The sequence below is a fragment of the Squalius cephalus genome (genome assembly GCF_949319135.1).
Source record: "Squalius cephalus genome assembly, chromosome: 8".
Lineage (NCBI taxonomy): Eukaryota > Metazoa > Chordata > Actinopteri > Cypriniformes > Leuciscidae > Squalius > Squalius cephalus.
In genome coordinates, this window is record NC_137129.1 from 16,019,284 (window position 1) to 16,035,656 (window position 16,373).

At 40.9% G+C, this 16,373-nt stretch overlaps 1 protein-coding gene across 4 annotated transcripts in view; it reads left to right on the top strand.

Annotated features, from left to right (window-relative positions):
• ldlrad4a (low density lipoprotein receptor class A domain containing 4a) overlaps positions 1 to 15,747 on the top strand; it is a 97,353-nt gene extending 81,606 nt beyond the window's left edge. For all 4 annotated transcript variants that reach the window (XM_079878281.1, XM_079878284.1, XM_079878282.1 and 1 more), the window contains 3 exons: positions 10,168 to 10,322; positions 11,242 to 11,295; positions 12,297 to 15,747. In XM_079878281.1, coding sequence (XP_079734407.1) covers positions 10,168 to 10,322; positions 11,242 to 11,295; positions 12,297 to 12,827 — 740 coding nt within the window. In that variant the 3' untranslated portion in view covers positions 12,828 to 15,747. The remainder of the gene's footprint in view (positions 1 to 10,167; positions 10,323 to 11,241; positions 11,296 to 12,296) is intronic.
• Positions 15,748 to 16,373: the final 626 nt, after the last annotated feature.

Below are 16,373 nucleotides of genomic sequence, written 5' to 3' on the forward strand. Positions count from 1 at the left end.
GTGTTATGTTGTTTCCTTCTCTGCAGCATGTTAACCAATTTAAAATCCACATGAAATTAAAATTTCCTTTCCTTTCTTAATACATGTTCCTGGTGTTGTTGTGCAGTCCGTCAGTGCTTTGTTTGCACAGGAACCAAATGTTTCTATTAGAGCTGCACGATTCTTGACTAGTTGAGAATCATGACTTTTTGTTGTTGTTGTTGTTGTTGTTGTTGTTGTTTAAAATAGAGATTTTGAATAGACAACGGAACAAAATAACATGTAATTTACTAGAGGTTCTGACAAAATGTTACCAGCTGCAGACTATATTAAAAAACTACTTAAATAATTTTGAATTATTTTTTTAAATTTTGGTTTGAATGAATGATTTAATTACTCACTCATAAAGACTTCAGTTTTTTCATTACTGGATAAATCAGTGATTATGAACAAATCTATTGAATGAATGATTCAATGACTTGATTCAAACACACCTACTAGTATAATGATGTAATGTAATTGATACAACCCTTGTTTGAAGCGTCAAGTTACTTTCAAAAGGTTATTTCCTCTATCTTGATCGCTACCGTAGCGTTTATCTGAACTATAGACTTTTATCACAGTACTTCTGTGATAATTAAAATTATTATAACAGAAATAATGATACTGTGTGGTTTAAAATACTGTTTGTGAAGCTGATTCATACCTTAACATGACAAATGCTCGCTATGGGTCAGCAGCAGTGCCAAATCAGATTTGAATGTTCCAGTGTGATCGTACTTGTCAAAGGTTTATAGACATCCGAATGGTCATTTAGGAGTAAGATCGTGTAGATGTTTGAATTGAGATCACAGTTGTTTAACGATTAATCGTGAAGCTCTAGTTTCTATAGGACAATGTATATTGTATGCAGCATTTGTCTGTTGTGCGTACACATGCTGTTGCATCGTAGAGTGCTTGAAGAGCTCTGTCATGCCGTCAGAACTACAGAGAGAACATCATGTACCAAACACTATTTGATGAAGAACTAAACCCAGAGCTGGGTCCAGTTTCAAGGGGATATGACTCAATCTGCCTGGGCGAACGGTAGTGAGAGGTGGAGGAGGAAGAGAAGGGGGTGTCGAATTGAAGAAGAAGAAGAGGAGGAGAGGGGTGTAAAACAATATTTGTGGTAAGTCGGCGTCACCGGTGGGATGAGATGAGCTGCAGGTTGGGGGTGGGTGTAGGGGGACTCTGCAGCAGGTGGCGTCTGGGCCCAGGCAGAGCTTATCTTGTACAGTCTTACGAGGAGGTTAAATAATTAAAGAAAAGTGGGTGTTATGGCATGGGGAGTCTAGACGTGTCTGGCGCCCTAATGGGGCGTCTCTTTAATACGAGAGCTTTATCTCAGATTAGAGAGCGAGGTCAGTGGCTTGCTCCCTGCTTAGGTGACAGTGCCGCTTTGCTAGCGAGGCACAGATGAACAGCTCCTGCCACTGGCACGATTAAATCACCCTAGTTCTCCATCACACTTCCTGCTATCTCTCCCACTGAAAGACCATGCGTTAGATAGCGGCGTTCATTTTTAACTCATTGATTGATTATGGTGTGCCTCAAGTTCGTAGATTTGGCCCGTCTTTGTTTTTTTGGGTGGCTCTTTGAGTTGTTCTCTGATCTCATTTGTTCCATGAGACTCAGTTTATTGAAGTGTCCTTACTTTCTCTCTTTTCTTTCCTCTGTCTCCCACATTCTCTCAGTCTCTCTTGCACTCCGTCTCTTGCGTTTTTTATACACCTTGTGTGTGAATGGAAAATGTCTGTCACACAAGAAAGGGCTGCTCTGGTGAAAGACTTCACAAGCTCTCCCTCCCCTTTCTCTCAGTTTCCCCAAAACAGAAAAACGGGAAAATTCCACAATGCTTAAATGCCTCTTTCTTTCTTTTCTAAATAGAATAAGCCCCACACACTGTTGAAGCCTGCAAATATTTACTGAAATAGCAATACGTTGGTCTATCGTCCTTCCACAGACATTTCTTTTCTGGCTTTCTTTCGTTATTTTGCCCCTTCCGCAGCCTCTCATAAAATGACTCATAGTATGTTGCTAGGGAATGTTCCAGAAAGGGACATTTACTGCACCAGGTTCAGGCTTCCCTTATGATTGTGTTTCTGGGTGAAACCTGCCGTCTTTCAAGTCTCCATCGCACATGTGCGTCTGGCATGTGCCCTTTCCTTTTGTCTGGCATTCTGATGGGACAACTCAGATAACACAGGAGGAGGGGGAAATGCGTCCCCTCTTAAGTTCCCATAATGCCTTTGTTGTCTGGTGAATGCTGTGACGTGGGTGAATGGATGGTTAACTACATTAAGGCTTGTGCTTGATGAAGCAGTGCTATTATGACTGGCTGTGTCCATCTCAGTTTTTCTCCTGTTACCAGTACAACCTGCAGTCATAAGTGCCTACATGGGTGGCCGATGGCTTTATGCATGTCCAGTTTGTGCATGGGATCTACTGGGGATGCTCACTTTTAGTGTTGTTTGTACTCACTGCACCACAAGCTGGCCCAAACTAGAGAGGACGCAAGGAAACTTTCAATGTTTTTCTCTCATCCTCGCTGTCTTGCCATGTCGATGAAGTCACTTGGAAATTAGTCGTTCACCGCGCACACACACAATCTTTCCCGTGGAAATCTGTTGTGTAATGTGTGCTTTGGTAGGAATTCAAAGCCCAGTCTAAGAACTTTCCCTCACTGCTGTGAGTTCAACTGTTGGATCACTCATGACATGATCTCCACATACTGTGCCCGACTCCATGAGAATAGTACTGTACCGGAGAGACATTTGGAGACGGAGCACAGATGGCTGGCAGTGAGCAGCAGTCCCCATTCTCCAGCCTCTCTCTCCCCCTCCTCCTCCACCCTCTCCGTTTCTTTACTCCCAGATCGTGAGAGCACAGCTGTTTTCCTTCTGTTATGAAACTGCGGAGAGGAGGAAACAGGAAATGGCTTCATGAAATATAGATCTGGAGGCCAGACTTGGTTGTCTTTGCAGCTTGTGTGCACAGTATAAAAAAGAGAGAGAGAGAAAGGGGGGAAAAAGTTTCAGATAGGCTTATGTAATGCCTCCTCCATTTCCTTCAGCTCAGAAATGGAATGGCCTCCACAGAACAGAGCGGTCTCACAGCTTCTAGCACACTTCTGTGCAGCCAGGTCTTTTTCCGACCTTAGAGACGAGGTGACGACTGCTTGAACAACATTCACCGAAGTTCCAGTTTACCTAAGAGTCTGTTAGAGGCTCTGTGACAGGTGTTAGTGCATATCTCCTCTTAGCTATAACAACACAATGGAGCAGCATACGTAGTGGTAAGAGGATTGAGCTGTCTAATCTCAGAGAGTCCACATAAGGCTAACCCGAATTAGCCCAGCTGCCTCTCTCCCTCGCTCTAAGGCTTGCTGTTGTGCAGTTGTTGCCACATTATCACAGCCTGTTTACATTTCTGCCCTGTTGCAAACAGGCTGACGACGGTTTGTTGTGTCTGCTCTGTCTGGGGTTTGTGTCTGTAATCATAACACATTAACAGATCTTCTGGGATGCCGTCACGTCTGACTTAGACTCTTGAGCCCTCCGATTAGCACAGGGAAGGTTAAACAAAGCTCAAGCAATATGATTTTATATAAGGATTACAAGTTTATGTAACTTGCACTCTTGGCAAAGAGATAACAAATAAATGTTCTGATGACTCACAAGTCACATTGAATTCAGTTGCATTGTTATCTGAGCAGTAGCTAATTTGGCTACAACCAATAAGGACCCGACACACTAATTACACACCTGCTTTTAATGGACCCTAGTAAGGTTAGACACCATATTTAATTTGACAAATTAAAGCAGGACTGTGAGGGATAGATGGACAGTTTATACAGGTGTCTATTGTTTAGCTGGCAAAACATTGAAAAAGGTATCTTTCCAAAACAATTTGAGTGAGCAAAACATTTCAGTTCTGAAAATTAGACATGACCAAAGGACTGTACATCTGTACTTACAGCATTGTTTTCAAAACATAGTGTCCACCCTGACTACAGTCTATTTTGACCATATTAGATGCCATCATCTGTTGTTTGCACATTGGGTTGTTTGGGTCCGAACAAGCCATTTTGAAGGAGGATAGATTGAGGCTACTCTGATGAGATTAGCCTGTCAATTTAGAGAAAACTGTTAACATTGTGTTACAGCGGCAGCGGGCAGTCCTGGATGGGGGAATGGTGCTAGAGCTGTGCCTGGTACTGTAGGTTGGCAGAGATTACAAACTTAATATCTCAGAGGTGTGTCAGTTACAACATGTTTGCCCCACCCCCAATCTACCACCGGTTGTCTGTCTCTTGGATCTGGTCCAGGCCGTAATCCGGTTATGGGCAGCAGATTTGGGCCGTTTTATCTCCTATGTTGGGTTAACTCCTGGGATGTGTCTGGTCTCTGGTCCTCTCCTCCAAGCCCTCAACAGATGGGGTCTTGTCTTGCAAGCACTCTCTCCAGAGGAGTCATGGCAAAGAGCCAGCGCCAATGCAGCTTATTTAACAATGCCACTACATGGCCTAACTGCATCCTGGGAACGGCCTTTCTGCTATAGAGAGAAAGTGATCATGATGGAAATGATAGTAACTCAATTTTGAAACAGCTCACCTATAGAAACTATTAGCTGGACATCTCAGGATGGATGACTAGTCGTTCAACAACTGACAAGTAGTTTATTGAGATTGATTTAATTTAATTTATTTTCTTCGTTATTTTTTTTTAAATCGCAATGAAAGAAGCAGATATTTTCTTCCATGTTATTTTCCGTTATTTATGACATATGTATGGATTATCAAAAAAGAAAAAAATGTAGGCAGGGACTTGGTTTTGTGCATTGGTTGTTGATTGGATTTTGAGATGTGGACATTGCAATCAAAAGTGGAGGCAGATGAACGTGAGCTTGCAGAGTAAGTAAGTAAGTAAGTAAGTAAGTTTTATTTATATAGCACCTTTCACAGGTATAAGGCCACAAAGTGCTTCACAACTAAAAACATTTACATCATAAAATACACTCAATAAAAGCATAGACCGAACATGATCATATCAACCCACAAACAGCTAATTAAAAGCCTGAACAAATAGATGAGTCTTTAGTCTGCATTTGAAGACATCAACAGAGTCAATAGAGCGCATAGATGGTGGGAGGTCATTCCACAACCTAGAAGCAACAGCTTGAAAAGATCGGTCACCTCTAGTACGATAGCGAGTGCGCGGAACCGTCAGCAGATTCTGATCCACAGACCTCAGAGCACGCACAGGGGTGTAGCGCTGAATCAGGTCACTAATATAAGAGGGTGCCTGACCATGCAAAGCTCTAAAAACTAAAACCAAAATTTTAAAATTTATCCTATAAGACACTGGTAGCCAATGAAGTTCTTTTAGGATAGGGGATATATGAGACCTCCTATTTGTATGCGTCAGAATTCTAGCTGCAGAGTTTTGTACTAATTGCAGTCGACAGAGCTCCTTCTGGTTTAGGCATGAAAATAAACTATTACAATAGTCTAAACGCGAAGACACAAAGGCATGAATAATAAGCTCCAAATCATTTCGTGAAACCATATTTCTAAGTTTTGAGATTTTCCTTAATTGAAAAAAGCAGTTTCTCGTCAGCTGCTTGCAGTGCTGCACTAATGACATGTCTTTGTCCAGGATAACTCCCAAATTTCTAAGACTTGACTTAGCAGACTGGCCTAAATCACCCAAGTATTGTTTAATCCCAGGGATTTCATCCTCAGGGGCAATAACCAGGGTTTCTGTTTTGTCTGCATTTAGCTGCAGGGAGTTATCACTTAGCCATTTTTTAATTTCCACAAGACAAAGGAGCAAGGAGTTTAACTTACAGAGCTCTGATGGCTTAAAGCAGCAGTAAAGTTGGATATCATCAGCAAATAGGTGAAAAGAAACATCACTGAACCTTTGTATGATCTTTCCCAAAGGGATCAAATACAACAAAAATAAAACAGGGCCCAGAACCGAGCCTTGAGGCACTCCACAAAGCAAATCCGCAGACTCAGACCTTATTTGGTTAGCTGTAACACTGAAGCTACGCCCCGATAAATATGAGGAGAACCACTGTAGAACTGACCCTGACAGCCCTACTTGATCCTTCAATCTCTTCAGCAAAACCTGGTGGTCGACAGTGTCGAAGGCTGAGGACAGATCCAAAAGAACTAGAACAGTGTGTTTTCCAGAATCAGCAGACATCATAATGTCATTTGACACTTTCAGTAAAGCCGTTTCGGTAGAGTGTTGTTTGCGAAAACCGGACTGAAATGGCTCATGGATGTTATTTTTGTCCAGGAAAACTATCAACTGTTCGCAGACTACCTTCTCAATGATCTTGGATAAAAGCGGGAGCTTAGAAATGGGCCTAAAACTTTTAAAATCCGACGGGTCCAAACCTGCTTTTTTTAGTATTGGCTCCACTAAAGCATGCTTGAAAGCATCTGGAAAAACACCAGTAGACAGCGAGAGGTTAACCATTTTGGTTACACAAGGGCCAATTTCCTCAAACACCTTTTGGAAGAGCCTAAACGGAATGACGTCCAATGAACAGGAAGATGGCTTCATCCTGGTCACCAGTTCAGAAATATCAGCAATCGTCACAGTCCTAAAAGTGGACCACATGCTGGAGACTGGTTCAAAGACATCAGCGGTACCCCACGAATGGGACGGGATTTTATCTTTAATCATTTTGATTTTGTTGGTGAAAAATCCCAAGAAGGCGTTGCAGTCAGCTTCACAAAAAACAGGGATAACTGGGGCAGCAGGACAAACAAGTGTATTAATCGTGTCAAACAGCACTTTAGGATTTCTTTTATTTAGTGTAACTAGTTGACGGATATAGACAGATCTGGCCTTTTCAACCGTCACATTATAGGACAACACAAGATCCCTGAGATAAAGCCTGTGCACCTCAAGGCTAGTGGATTTCCACAGGCGTTCAGTCTTTCGAATCCGTCTCTTAAGATTTAAAATCTCTTCATTAATCCAAGGCCACGTTTTTTTCTGAGCAGACAAGTTTGATTTAACAGGGGCCACCTGATCCAGAATTTTTACACAGTGATTGTTAAAACAGTGAACGAAGTCATCCACATCAAGGCAGTCCATAACTAGAACAGGATCAAACAAATCAGAAAATGTATCTGCAGTATTTGCAGTGATAACACGTCTCTGAGACCTAACTGCTGAAGGCTTTGGGTCAGAACTGAAGTGAAGATCAAACAGAACAATACTATGATCACTCATATACACATCATTTACAGATACGTTTAATATATCTAGGCCAAGTGTAAAAACTAAATCTAAAATATGGCCTTTTTGGTGAGTAGGCTCAGATACATGCTGCTTAAAATTAAAAGTTTCAGCCAATGTTAAAAATTCCATTGCGGAGCAAGATGAGCTGTCATCAACATGAAGGTTAAAGTCCCCAAGGATTAAGACAGATTCCAACTTTATTATAGAGGACAAAAAGTCACTAAAATCCTTAAGAAAGACAGCAGCAGGGCCAGGAGGGCGGTAAACCAATATGCAGTAGAAAGAGGATGAGAAACCCAACTTGACCATCTGCAATTCAAAAGAAGAGAATTTTTGGGGCAAGATTTCATTGCATTTATAGATGTCCTTGTGCACAATGGCCAGTCCACCACCGCGACGACATGGGCGGGGCCTCCCAACAGCAAAGCAACCAGCTGGGCAGAGTTCATTTAAGTGAATAAGCTCTTCCTCTCTCTGCCATGTCTCTGTCAAACACATAATATCCAGGCCTTCTCTTGTGAAAAGATCGTTTAATGAATGCGATTTATTCGCAATTGAACGAGCATTCAACAGGCCAAAATGCATTTTGGATGACGTCACGGAGGCAGTGTCCCTGTTGTGCAGCGGGATTGGTTGAAGGCACGTCCAGCGGTCACATGGTCTCCTGCCGGTCCATGCGGAGAGAGCCGGCACAAACACGGAAGTAAACATTGGCGGCGAAAACCTCTGACCACAACTCCAGCGCTGTGAAGGATCCAGGACACCCGTTGAAGTCCGAACAGGCGGCGGCGAGAACACGCTGCCGCACACATCTAGAAGAGGAATCCGGCGCAGGCACCGAATGCGGTCCCGGCGGCCGAAAACAACAAAGCCATCGCGCGCTGCGGCACGCCTTCGCCTGACCTGAACACCGGATCGCAAGCCTCTTTTCCTGGATCTCTTACGGACCCTGCCCGGAGCCCGATATAGCAACAAGTAGTCAGGTGAGTCAGGATCGATAGTAAACGGAGGAGGAAACGCCTGTTTGTACCTGTCGTATTTATCAAACAGGTCCTCCATCGACTCTCTGATGAGAAACAAAGAGTCCCGATCATAAGTCCATACAGCCAGGACGCATCCATCTGTTATGCGGGCTGAAATGATCACGTACACTGAAAAAATGACCATCAATAATCTAAACAGCAGGAGACGAGCCGCGGCTCTGCCAGTTACAGGCGCCATCATGCTCCAAAGAGGCGGGTTTAAGCAAACTAAATTATTGGAGAAGTCCGGCATATGTCACCAGAGAGAAGTCTGGTGTTGTTTTCACCAGAAGATCCAGCTGTGACACTTTGATTAAACATTAAATATATGTGGACAAAATGTTCACAATAAGATCTATAACAGGCGTTTGAAAAATAGATAAGGTGAGTTTTCATTGCATGCTAAATTTAAAGAGGATGAATTTGAGTTTGTAGCTTCTTGGAGAGAGCCATCAAAGCACCCATTTCATTCAGAACTTCTTTCCTGCGTAAACCAAAGTCCATTGTGCGTTGCTGATGTCATAGTCGTAGGTTTGAAAATTATTACCCTTAACATCAGTGTAGATTGTGTTAGACAGCTAATGTTGTTCGTGTAAGGGTTTACTTCAGTACCGCAGCTTTGCAGCAGTTTTTCCATTGTCTCAAAACATAAACCTTCATGTGTCAGAGTGAATTGTGGGAGTTCCTCAGTGGGCAGCAGGGATAACAAGATTTCTCTGAATATACGTGTGTCACATTTCTCTACATGATTTTCATGTGACTGGAGAACAAGTCTGTATTGACTGGGCCCATCTGTGTGTGAAAGTGTGTCGGCAGGGTGGGCTGTGGTCAGCAGGAGGTTGAAAGAGAGGTCTACCCTGTTTGTAACAACATTTCTGCTCCCTTTTTTACACTAGTGCAATTTGCTGGAGACGTCTAAAACAGGATATTAAGAGGAGACTGTCATGTTCATTCAGGCATTCCTTTCAAAGGATTCCCAGTACATGCACCTCTGTGAAGAGGAAGTATGACGAGAAACATAAAATATTAATTCCGTCCTTTGACTGTGTGAGGTCTACCCATGACATAATCATCAGTTCATAAAATCAGAGCTGTGGCCTAGCAGTAAGTGCACATGCTTTGCCATATTGAGCTGTGTTGCTCATGTGGGCAGTTCAAGTTAAAATCTAGCTTGCATCATATCCCCATCATATCCTCTGACCTGTCCTATAAATAATAAAAATGACCCAAAATCTCTTTCTCTTTTTCTCCCTTCTTGACTTGATGTAGGTCAGAAAAGCCATTTGAAATGTCATGTTATCACATTTTTGTGGATTAGTCTGTTGCGTCACTTTTTGAGTCTGTTCCCCACACCCAATCTCAATAATCTTAGAAGTGTTCATTTTATTGCCCCCTGGTGGTAAGAATGAAGAACATGTTGTGCTTGCTGTGTCAATACTTGTATCCATCCGTATGCAACTGTCTATCTTTACGCTGCCTCTCTGATGTTCCTGAAAGCTTATAAATCATTAAGAGTAATCATACTATTTTTGAAACTATTTTGAATTAACTATAACCCCTAAAGTTTAATGCCTAACTTGTCTTTTACTGTTTAAATAATATCTCCTGAAATTGTGGCCATTTTTGAGGATTTGCGTATTTGAATTTAAATTTTTTTTTTTTTTTTTTTTAAGCAGACAATTACCATCTTAGCAACTGCATAGCATTGCCCTGGCAACCAATCACGACACCCTAGCAGGGAGTTTTGCACAGGGAAACACTACTCATTTTCTATTGAAAATGTAAAAATCTTCTTTCTTTTTTTTTTGCAATTGTGTGAAATATGCAAATAATTTTCTCTCTGTTTTCTTGTCTTGCAGCTGAACTGGAGTTTGTTCAGATAATAATCATAATTGTGGTGATGACTGTAATGGTAGTTGTGATCATCTGTTTGCTGAACCACTATCGGCTGTCGGCCTGGGCCTTCCTCACACGCCACAGCCAGGCCCGAAGACGAGAGGAGGGCATGCAGCCGGTAAGTGTGCGTGTGAATTTTATTCTGAGTGGGTGTTCGTTTGATTCTCCAGTCGCCATGTGTGTCCTGTCTGTGTGAGCTCTGAGTGGGTGTAGAGTTCCTGTTCTTTTGTTTGATCACCATGTGTGTGACTTTGTGACCGTGTTCATATGGGACTCGGCAATGTGCGTGCCAGCTTCAGGGTCTTTGTGTCGGTACACCTGCACAAATGCATAACGCAGTTCCTAGGGATGGGTCATGATGGTCAACTGGCTCCATTAGTCATTTTTTTTTTTTTTTACTGTGCATTATAATCAACAGGCCTGTTTTCTGTGAGGAAAAAGTTGCAGTTATCCATATTTCATTAATAAACATGTCTTACAGTGGACACAATGCTAAACCAACCTAATTAGATAGGGTTTCTATTAGTCTAACTAGTCGTTCAGGCAACCCACAGACTAGTCGATTTTGGAATTACGTAGTTCTGCACATCCCTGGTTGTTCTTTATGTTGATTTACGTCCTGTAGTTGGGAACGCCAAGACAAGCTCGTCTAGACTGCAGTCCATTTCACCTCCTAGCATGAGAGAGAGTCGTAAAAAGATAGGAAGAAGGTGACGATGTGATTTAGCAACAGATGCAGAGCATGAAAGGAACCGAGCTCTTAAATTTAGAAACAAGCTCATAAATTTAGAGAACAGCTCATTTTCTACAGCTGCATTCTCAGAGGCCACATAATTTACCAGCAGCCCTGAATTAATAATACATGATATATTATTGTATTCTCATATGTACTGTATGTGCATTTAGATCAAGTATTCTGATGTCTGGAGCAAATTCTACTCAAACTCAAAACTCTAATGCATCAATTGAAGTTGTTTTTAATGTGTTGTCTTTAATACATGACTCACATCGGTCCTCTCTCTTCTGCATCATACTAGGACGGCTGTGCATGGCCAACAGACAGTTTGGTGACGCAACAAGGAGCCACTGAGGTTAGTCAACTGACACGACCTATTATTCAGCCTTTCTGCATAATGTTATTTATTACTCTAATGTTTTATTGTCATGTTTAGGGCTGGGCAACATAGCTAAGAGCTAATAGCTCAATATTGTTAACCCTTTCAAAGACAGTTAATCTATTTCAATATTTCTCTATTTGCTCTGAAATTACTATATTTTCCACTAAATAAACACATTAGTATTATTTTTATTTATGTACAACAGTATAACACAGCATAATAATAAAGATCTGTTTTACATGTATTTTTTTACATCTACATGTATTATTTTATTTTATTTTTTTACAAAATATACACTACTGATCAAAAGTTTGGGGGTCAAGAAGTAAGGTTTTTTTTTTTTTTTAAATAAATGAATACTTTAATTCAGCAAGGATGGGTTAAATTAATTGAAAGTGACAGTAAAGACATATTACAATAGATTTCTATTTCAAATAAATGCTGTTCTTTTGAACTTTCTATTCATTAAAGAATCCTGAAAAAAACAAATGTATCGATATTAAGCTGCACAACTGTTTTCAGCATTGATGATAAGAAGAAATGTTTCTTGAGCACCAAATCAGTGATTTCCGAAGGTTCATGTGACACTGGAGACACAGAATGGCTGCTGAAAATTCAGCTTTGCCATCACAGGAATAAATTACATTTTAAAATATATTCAAATAGAAAATAAACATTTTAAGTAATAATCATATTTCATAAGATTACTGTTTTTACTGTATTTTTGATCAAATAAATGAAGCATTGGTGACCAAAAGAGACTTCTTTAAAAAAAAAAAAAATGATACAAACCCCAACCCCTTTTGACAAGTATAGTATATTGATTGTATAGTTAATTTATTGTGTAATTATTCTGGCTGCATTTTTGCAAAAACATTTCTAACTTTTTATTTATTTATTTATTTATTTATTTATTTATTTATTCTTAGGTTAAATTCTAAAGGTTTAATGAATATATTCTTCTCTGTGTTCAGGTGATGTATGGGCCACGGAGCGGAGAGCGCTTCAACCCTCCTTCATTTATGCAAAGGGACCGATTCAGTCGCTTCCAGCCCACCTACCCATACCTGCAGCAGGACATCCACTTGCCGCCCACCATCTGCCTGTCAGATGGCGAGGAGCTGCCGCCCTACAAGGGCCCCTGTACCCTGCAGCTCAGAGACCCAGAGCAGCAGCTCGAGCTCAGCCGTGCATCCGTTCGCGCGCCCCCCAACCGGACCATTTTCGACAGCGACCTGATAGACGTTTATGTGCACGGAGGCGGGCCACGGCCCCCAAGCAGCAACTCTGGCAAGAGTGCCTCGAACTCGCACGTGGAGGGGCCGCCGCCCACCTATAGCGAGGTGATGGGTCAGACGTGCCCAGGCTCCGCCTCCTTTCTGCACCAGCACAGCAATAATGCACCACCCTCCAACCAGAGGACAGCCAGTCGCTCCCCCCAGCCTGGCGCAAGCACAACCCTGTTCGTCAAGGTTAAGGAAAGCCGGCGAGACAAACCCGTGTGACTAGGAGGCATGGAGAGGGCCATAGAGAGTGCGTGCCATCATCTGTGCTCTCTGGTACTTCCTCCTGGACCTAAAGGGGAGTGGCTTCACTGTTAGACCACTCCCCTTGCACAATTTGAATTGATTATTGCGGAACCAAGCTTACAAAGTTTATTTTTTTGTATTTTTTTGTTTCGTTTTTGCTAGAACTTCGGGGCCTTGTATGGATGTTTGGGCTCCTTGGCTAAATCTCTTTTTTTTGTTCGGTTTTGTATGCTTTCATGTATTTAAAGAACACGCGTGTTGGCACAGATTGTTTGCGTGAGAGACCACATAGGTCATAGGATTGAGAAATTTTCTATTCGTTTGTGTGCATTTCCAGGACTTGTGCACAAAAACTGTTCATAATCAATCAAAATCCAAATTGAGTGCCATGATAAAATCTTAAATCTTGGGGATGTGACTTACAACAACAACTACTACAACAACTAAAGTCTTTATGTTGCACTTATTCTCTAAAGAGTAGAAACAGCAACCCTTAGTTAGTTTTTATATGTCAATCTGTCACAGGTCTTTGATGGTTCCTGGGAATTATTTCCTTCCTTTTTATGTTTTTCGTTTTCCTGAAATGGAGATGTAGAACTCTGATCCAGCCTAAAATCTCTACAAATGAACTGCATCATGGCACTTATTTAAAGAAAAAGGGTTGTTCAAATTCCAGTTCACTTTTTCCACTGACCAAGTGAGAGATATTGGCATGGATATCTGCAGATGGAAGTCACGACACATACGCCACTTTCATTCTGTCGAGTAGCACTTTAAACTTACGTCACTTCAGCATTGTCATGGGGTCCAATGGAAGGGAATCATGGGAACTGTAGTCTTATGCACATCCTGTCCCTTTCTGAATGAGTGTGTCATACTGTTTGTTTTCCACTATAAAAAAGCATGCGTATAGTTTTTTTCCAGTTATCCATACTATACTTTAGTTCACAATCATATATGGATCTCATATTTTATCCCTTATTTTCATCTCCTGGAATGCCGTTTTATTCCAAGGCAGCACAGGAACACATTTTGTCTGTTATTTGTCTGTTTATTCAACACCAGTATTTATTCTTTTATCTGTTCTGAGATTTTCATCCAAACAAAAAGTGTACCAATCATGACGAGGTACATCCCGCTTTTTCCTTTCTTTGTTTGAAGTTGTATTCAATCATCACCACATGGCACACATTTGGAATGCTTTCAGACATGTTGATTGTGTTTTTGATCACATCTGAGCTTTGTAAACCATCAGTCTTTGGCCTTCCCTTAAAAAAAGTACCATAGAAAACCTATTTATTAACTAGCTATTTATTAAAGTGACCAGTTTGAAAGGATATTTAGTCAAAGTCCAAAATAGGCTTTTATACAACCTTCTTACCCCTTAAATAGCAAGATTCTACTATATCACCCATCCGCTTTGGCTCCGAAACGGCCTCCTGTCATAGGCTCTGCTTCTGTCACTCATTCTGACCACGCAGTTTGAGTTCGTACTGTATTGCTGCTGCTGCTGCTATGCGCTGCTACTGCTACTGCTGCTGTTGTTCGTTCGGTATGTAGGCCTATGTCCGCTTCCCCATTACTTTATATTTGCTTACCAACCGAGACATAGATGTTTGTGCTCCTTTTTTGTTTTCTTCGTTAACATTAGTGCATTTCCGCTGTCATAGTCGTGCTAGGAAAACAAATCCAAATGTATTTTTTACATTTGCAGCCGAGAGGTTTGCATGTTACTATTTACATGAGCAAATTCGGTGCCTAACAGTCATGTTTAAGCAGACATAGAAACCCACTTGCACTCAAAAGTCCCCACCTTTGTTGTGCCTCACTTCCTATGGTGCTTCTTTCAGTAGTCGGACTCTGTTTATTTGTACGGTGCTGTATATAACTTGAATATATTATGCACATATCCTACCCAATGGGTAGAAAACCACAAGAAAGCATTGTTAATACTGTAATATAATGTATAGATAATATTAAAAAGAAAACTTTAACACGGTGGCATCAAGTTTTGTGAATGCCTTCAATTGTGCTTTGTCTTTTTTGTAAAACAGAGTAATGTTTGCAAAGAGAAATGCTACAGTGTGGTCACATAAATACAAAAAGACTTCTTATATTTTTTTTCCTATACAGTAAATGCAAATCTGTTATGTGATTAAAATATTCTGAGGCAGTTATATAAAGGATAACTAGCTGCTGCTTTTGTAACTTCCAGAGAAAGAATTATTATGCCAGCGCTTGTCATTTTATTTATTGAAATTTATTTTGTGACTGCTATAGCTGTTTGGACGTGTATTAACCACGCTCGACCGATCGCAGAAAATAACTCGGCATGACGTAATTGTACCGTAGTTATCGAAACGAACGGAACCGACTGCCGACTTTTGGGCTCCCACGAGGCCTTTTCTCCAGCCCGAGAGATGGTTTAGTGGTTCATATCAAATAGAAGCTCAGGGTGAGGCTTTATTGGATCGGTGAGACATCCGTGGGAAACGGTTAACATTTTGTTCTTTTTTAAAATGCACATAATCGAGTTGTGTGGTATATAAAAGAGCATCAAATGCATACATGAGAATCCAGCCCATAGCTGATTGTTACTGCATGTTCATGTTGTCATTTTCCTCGGCATAGCAGTCTCGCTCCGCACCAAAAGGATCCGCCTCTCCAGAACACTCGGTAATTATTCCCTGTACCCGCTTTAATGAACGAATCAACGAGTGAATGACTGACTGACGAGTGACGACTTTGACGTGTGGCTGTCTGGCTGACTTCAGCATCTCGTTCCATGGATCTGGAACTCCGACGAATCCACAGCACTGTTCATCATTGGCCTTGAGCGAGATCACAGGACTATGAAATTTTGGACTACAAACTTTTTTTCCTTTCTTTTTTTTTTCTTCTTTCTTTTTTTTTTTTTTTTAAACAAGAAAACAGTTCGGTGAGCGAGGAACACTGCTGTCCTTACGCCTTTTTATTTTTATTGTTCTATTTAATTGTGATGTCAGCGGTTTTCAGTTTGAGGTCTGGTAATTGCAATACTTTTACAGGAAAAAGGTGACTAAAAATGATTTTAAAAAAATCATAAAAAATAAACACACGGGGAAAAAAACAAAACAATGAAACTATTGCTCAAAGATACTGTTGTAGTCCCTCATGAAACGATTCCACGCTTGTTCTTTCGCTGTCATCAAATGGCTAGAGAGAGCAATTAAAGTTGAGGAAAAGAACCAGAATGAGTCTCTTTTGTGCTTTGTGTTTGTCATTCTGTTATGCTCCTGAAGGCGATGTGAAACTTTCCTTTAAAGGTGAAAAAAGTCATTTTTCCCATAATAAATGATTCATAATTGAAATAGGCATAGTAAAAAAAACAAGCAAACACATTATTTTAAACTCAAGTTTAAACAGTCTACCCTAGTTTGCAATGTTTTTTGCCAAAGTTTGCAGTTTACGTTTAAACGTATCTACGTTTAAATAGCCTATATCATATCAGATTTGTTTCACAATATACTTAAACTATGATTA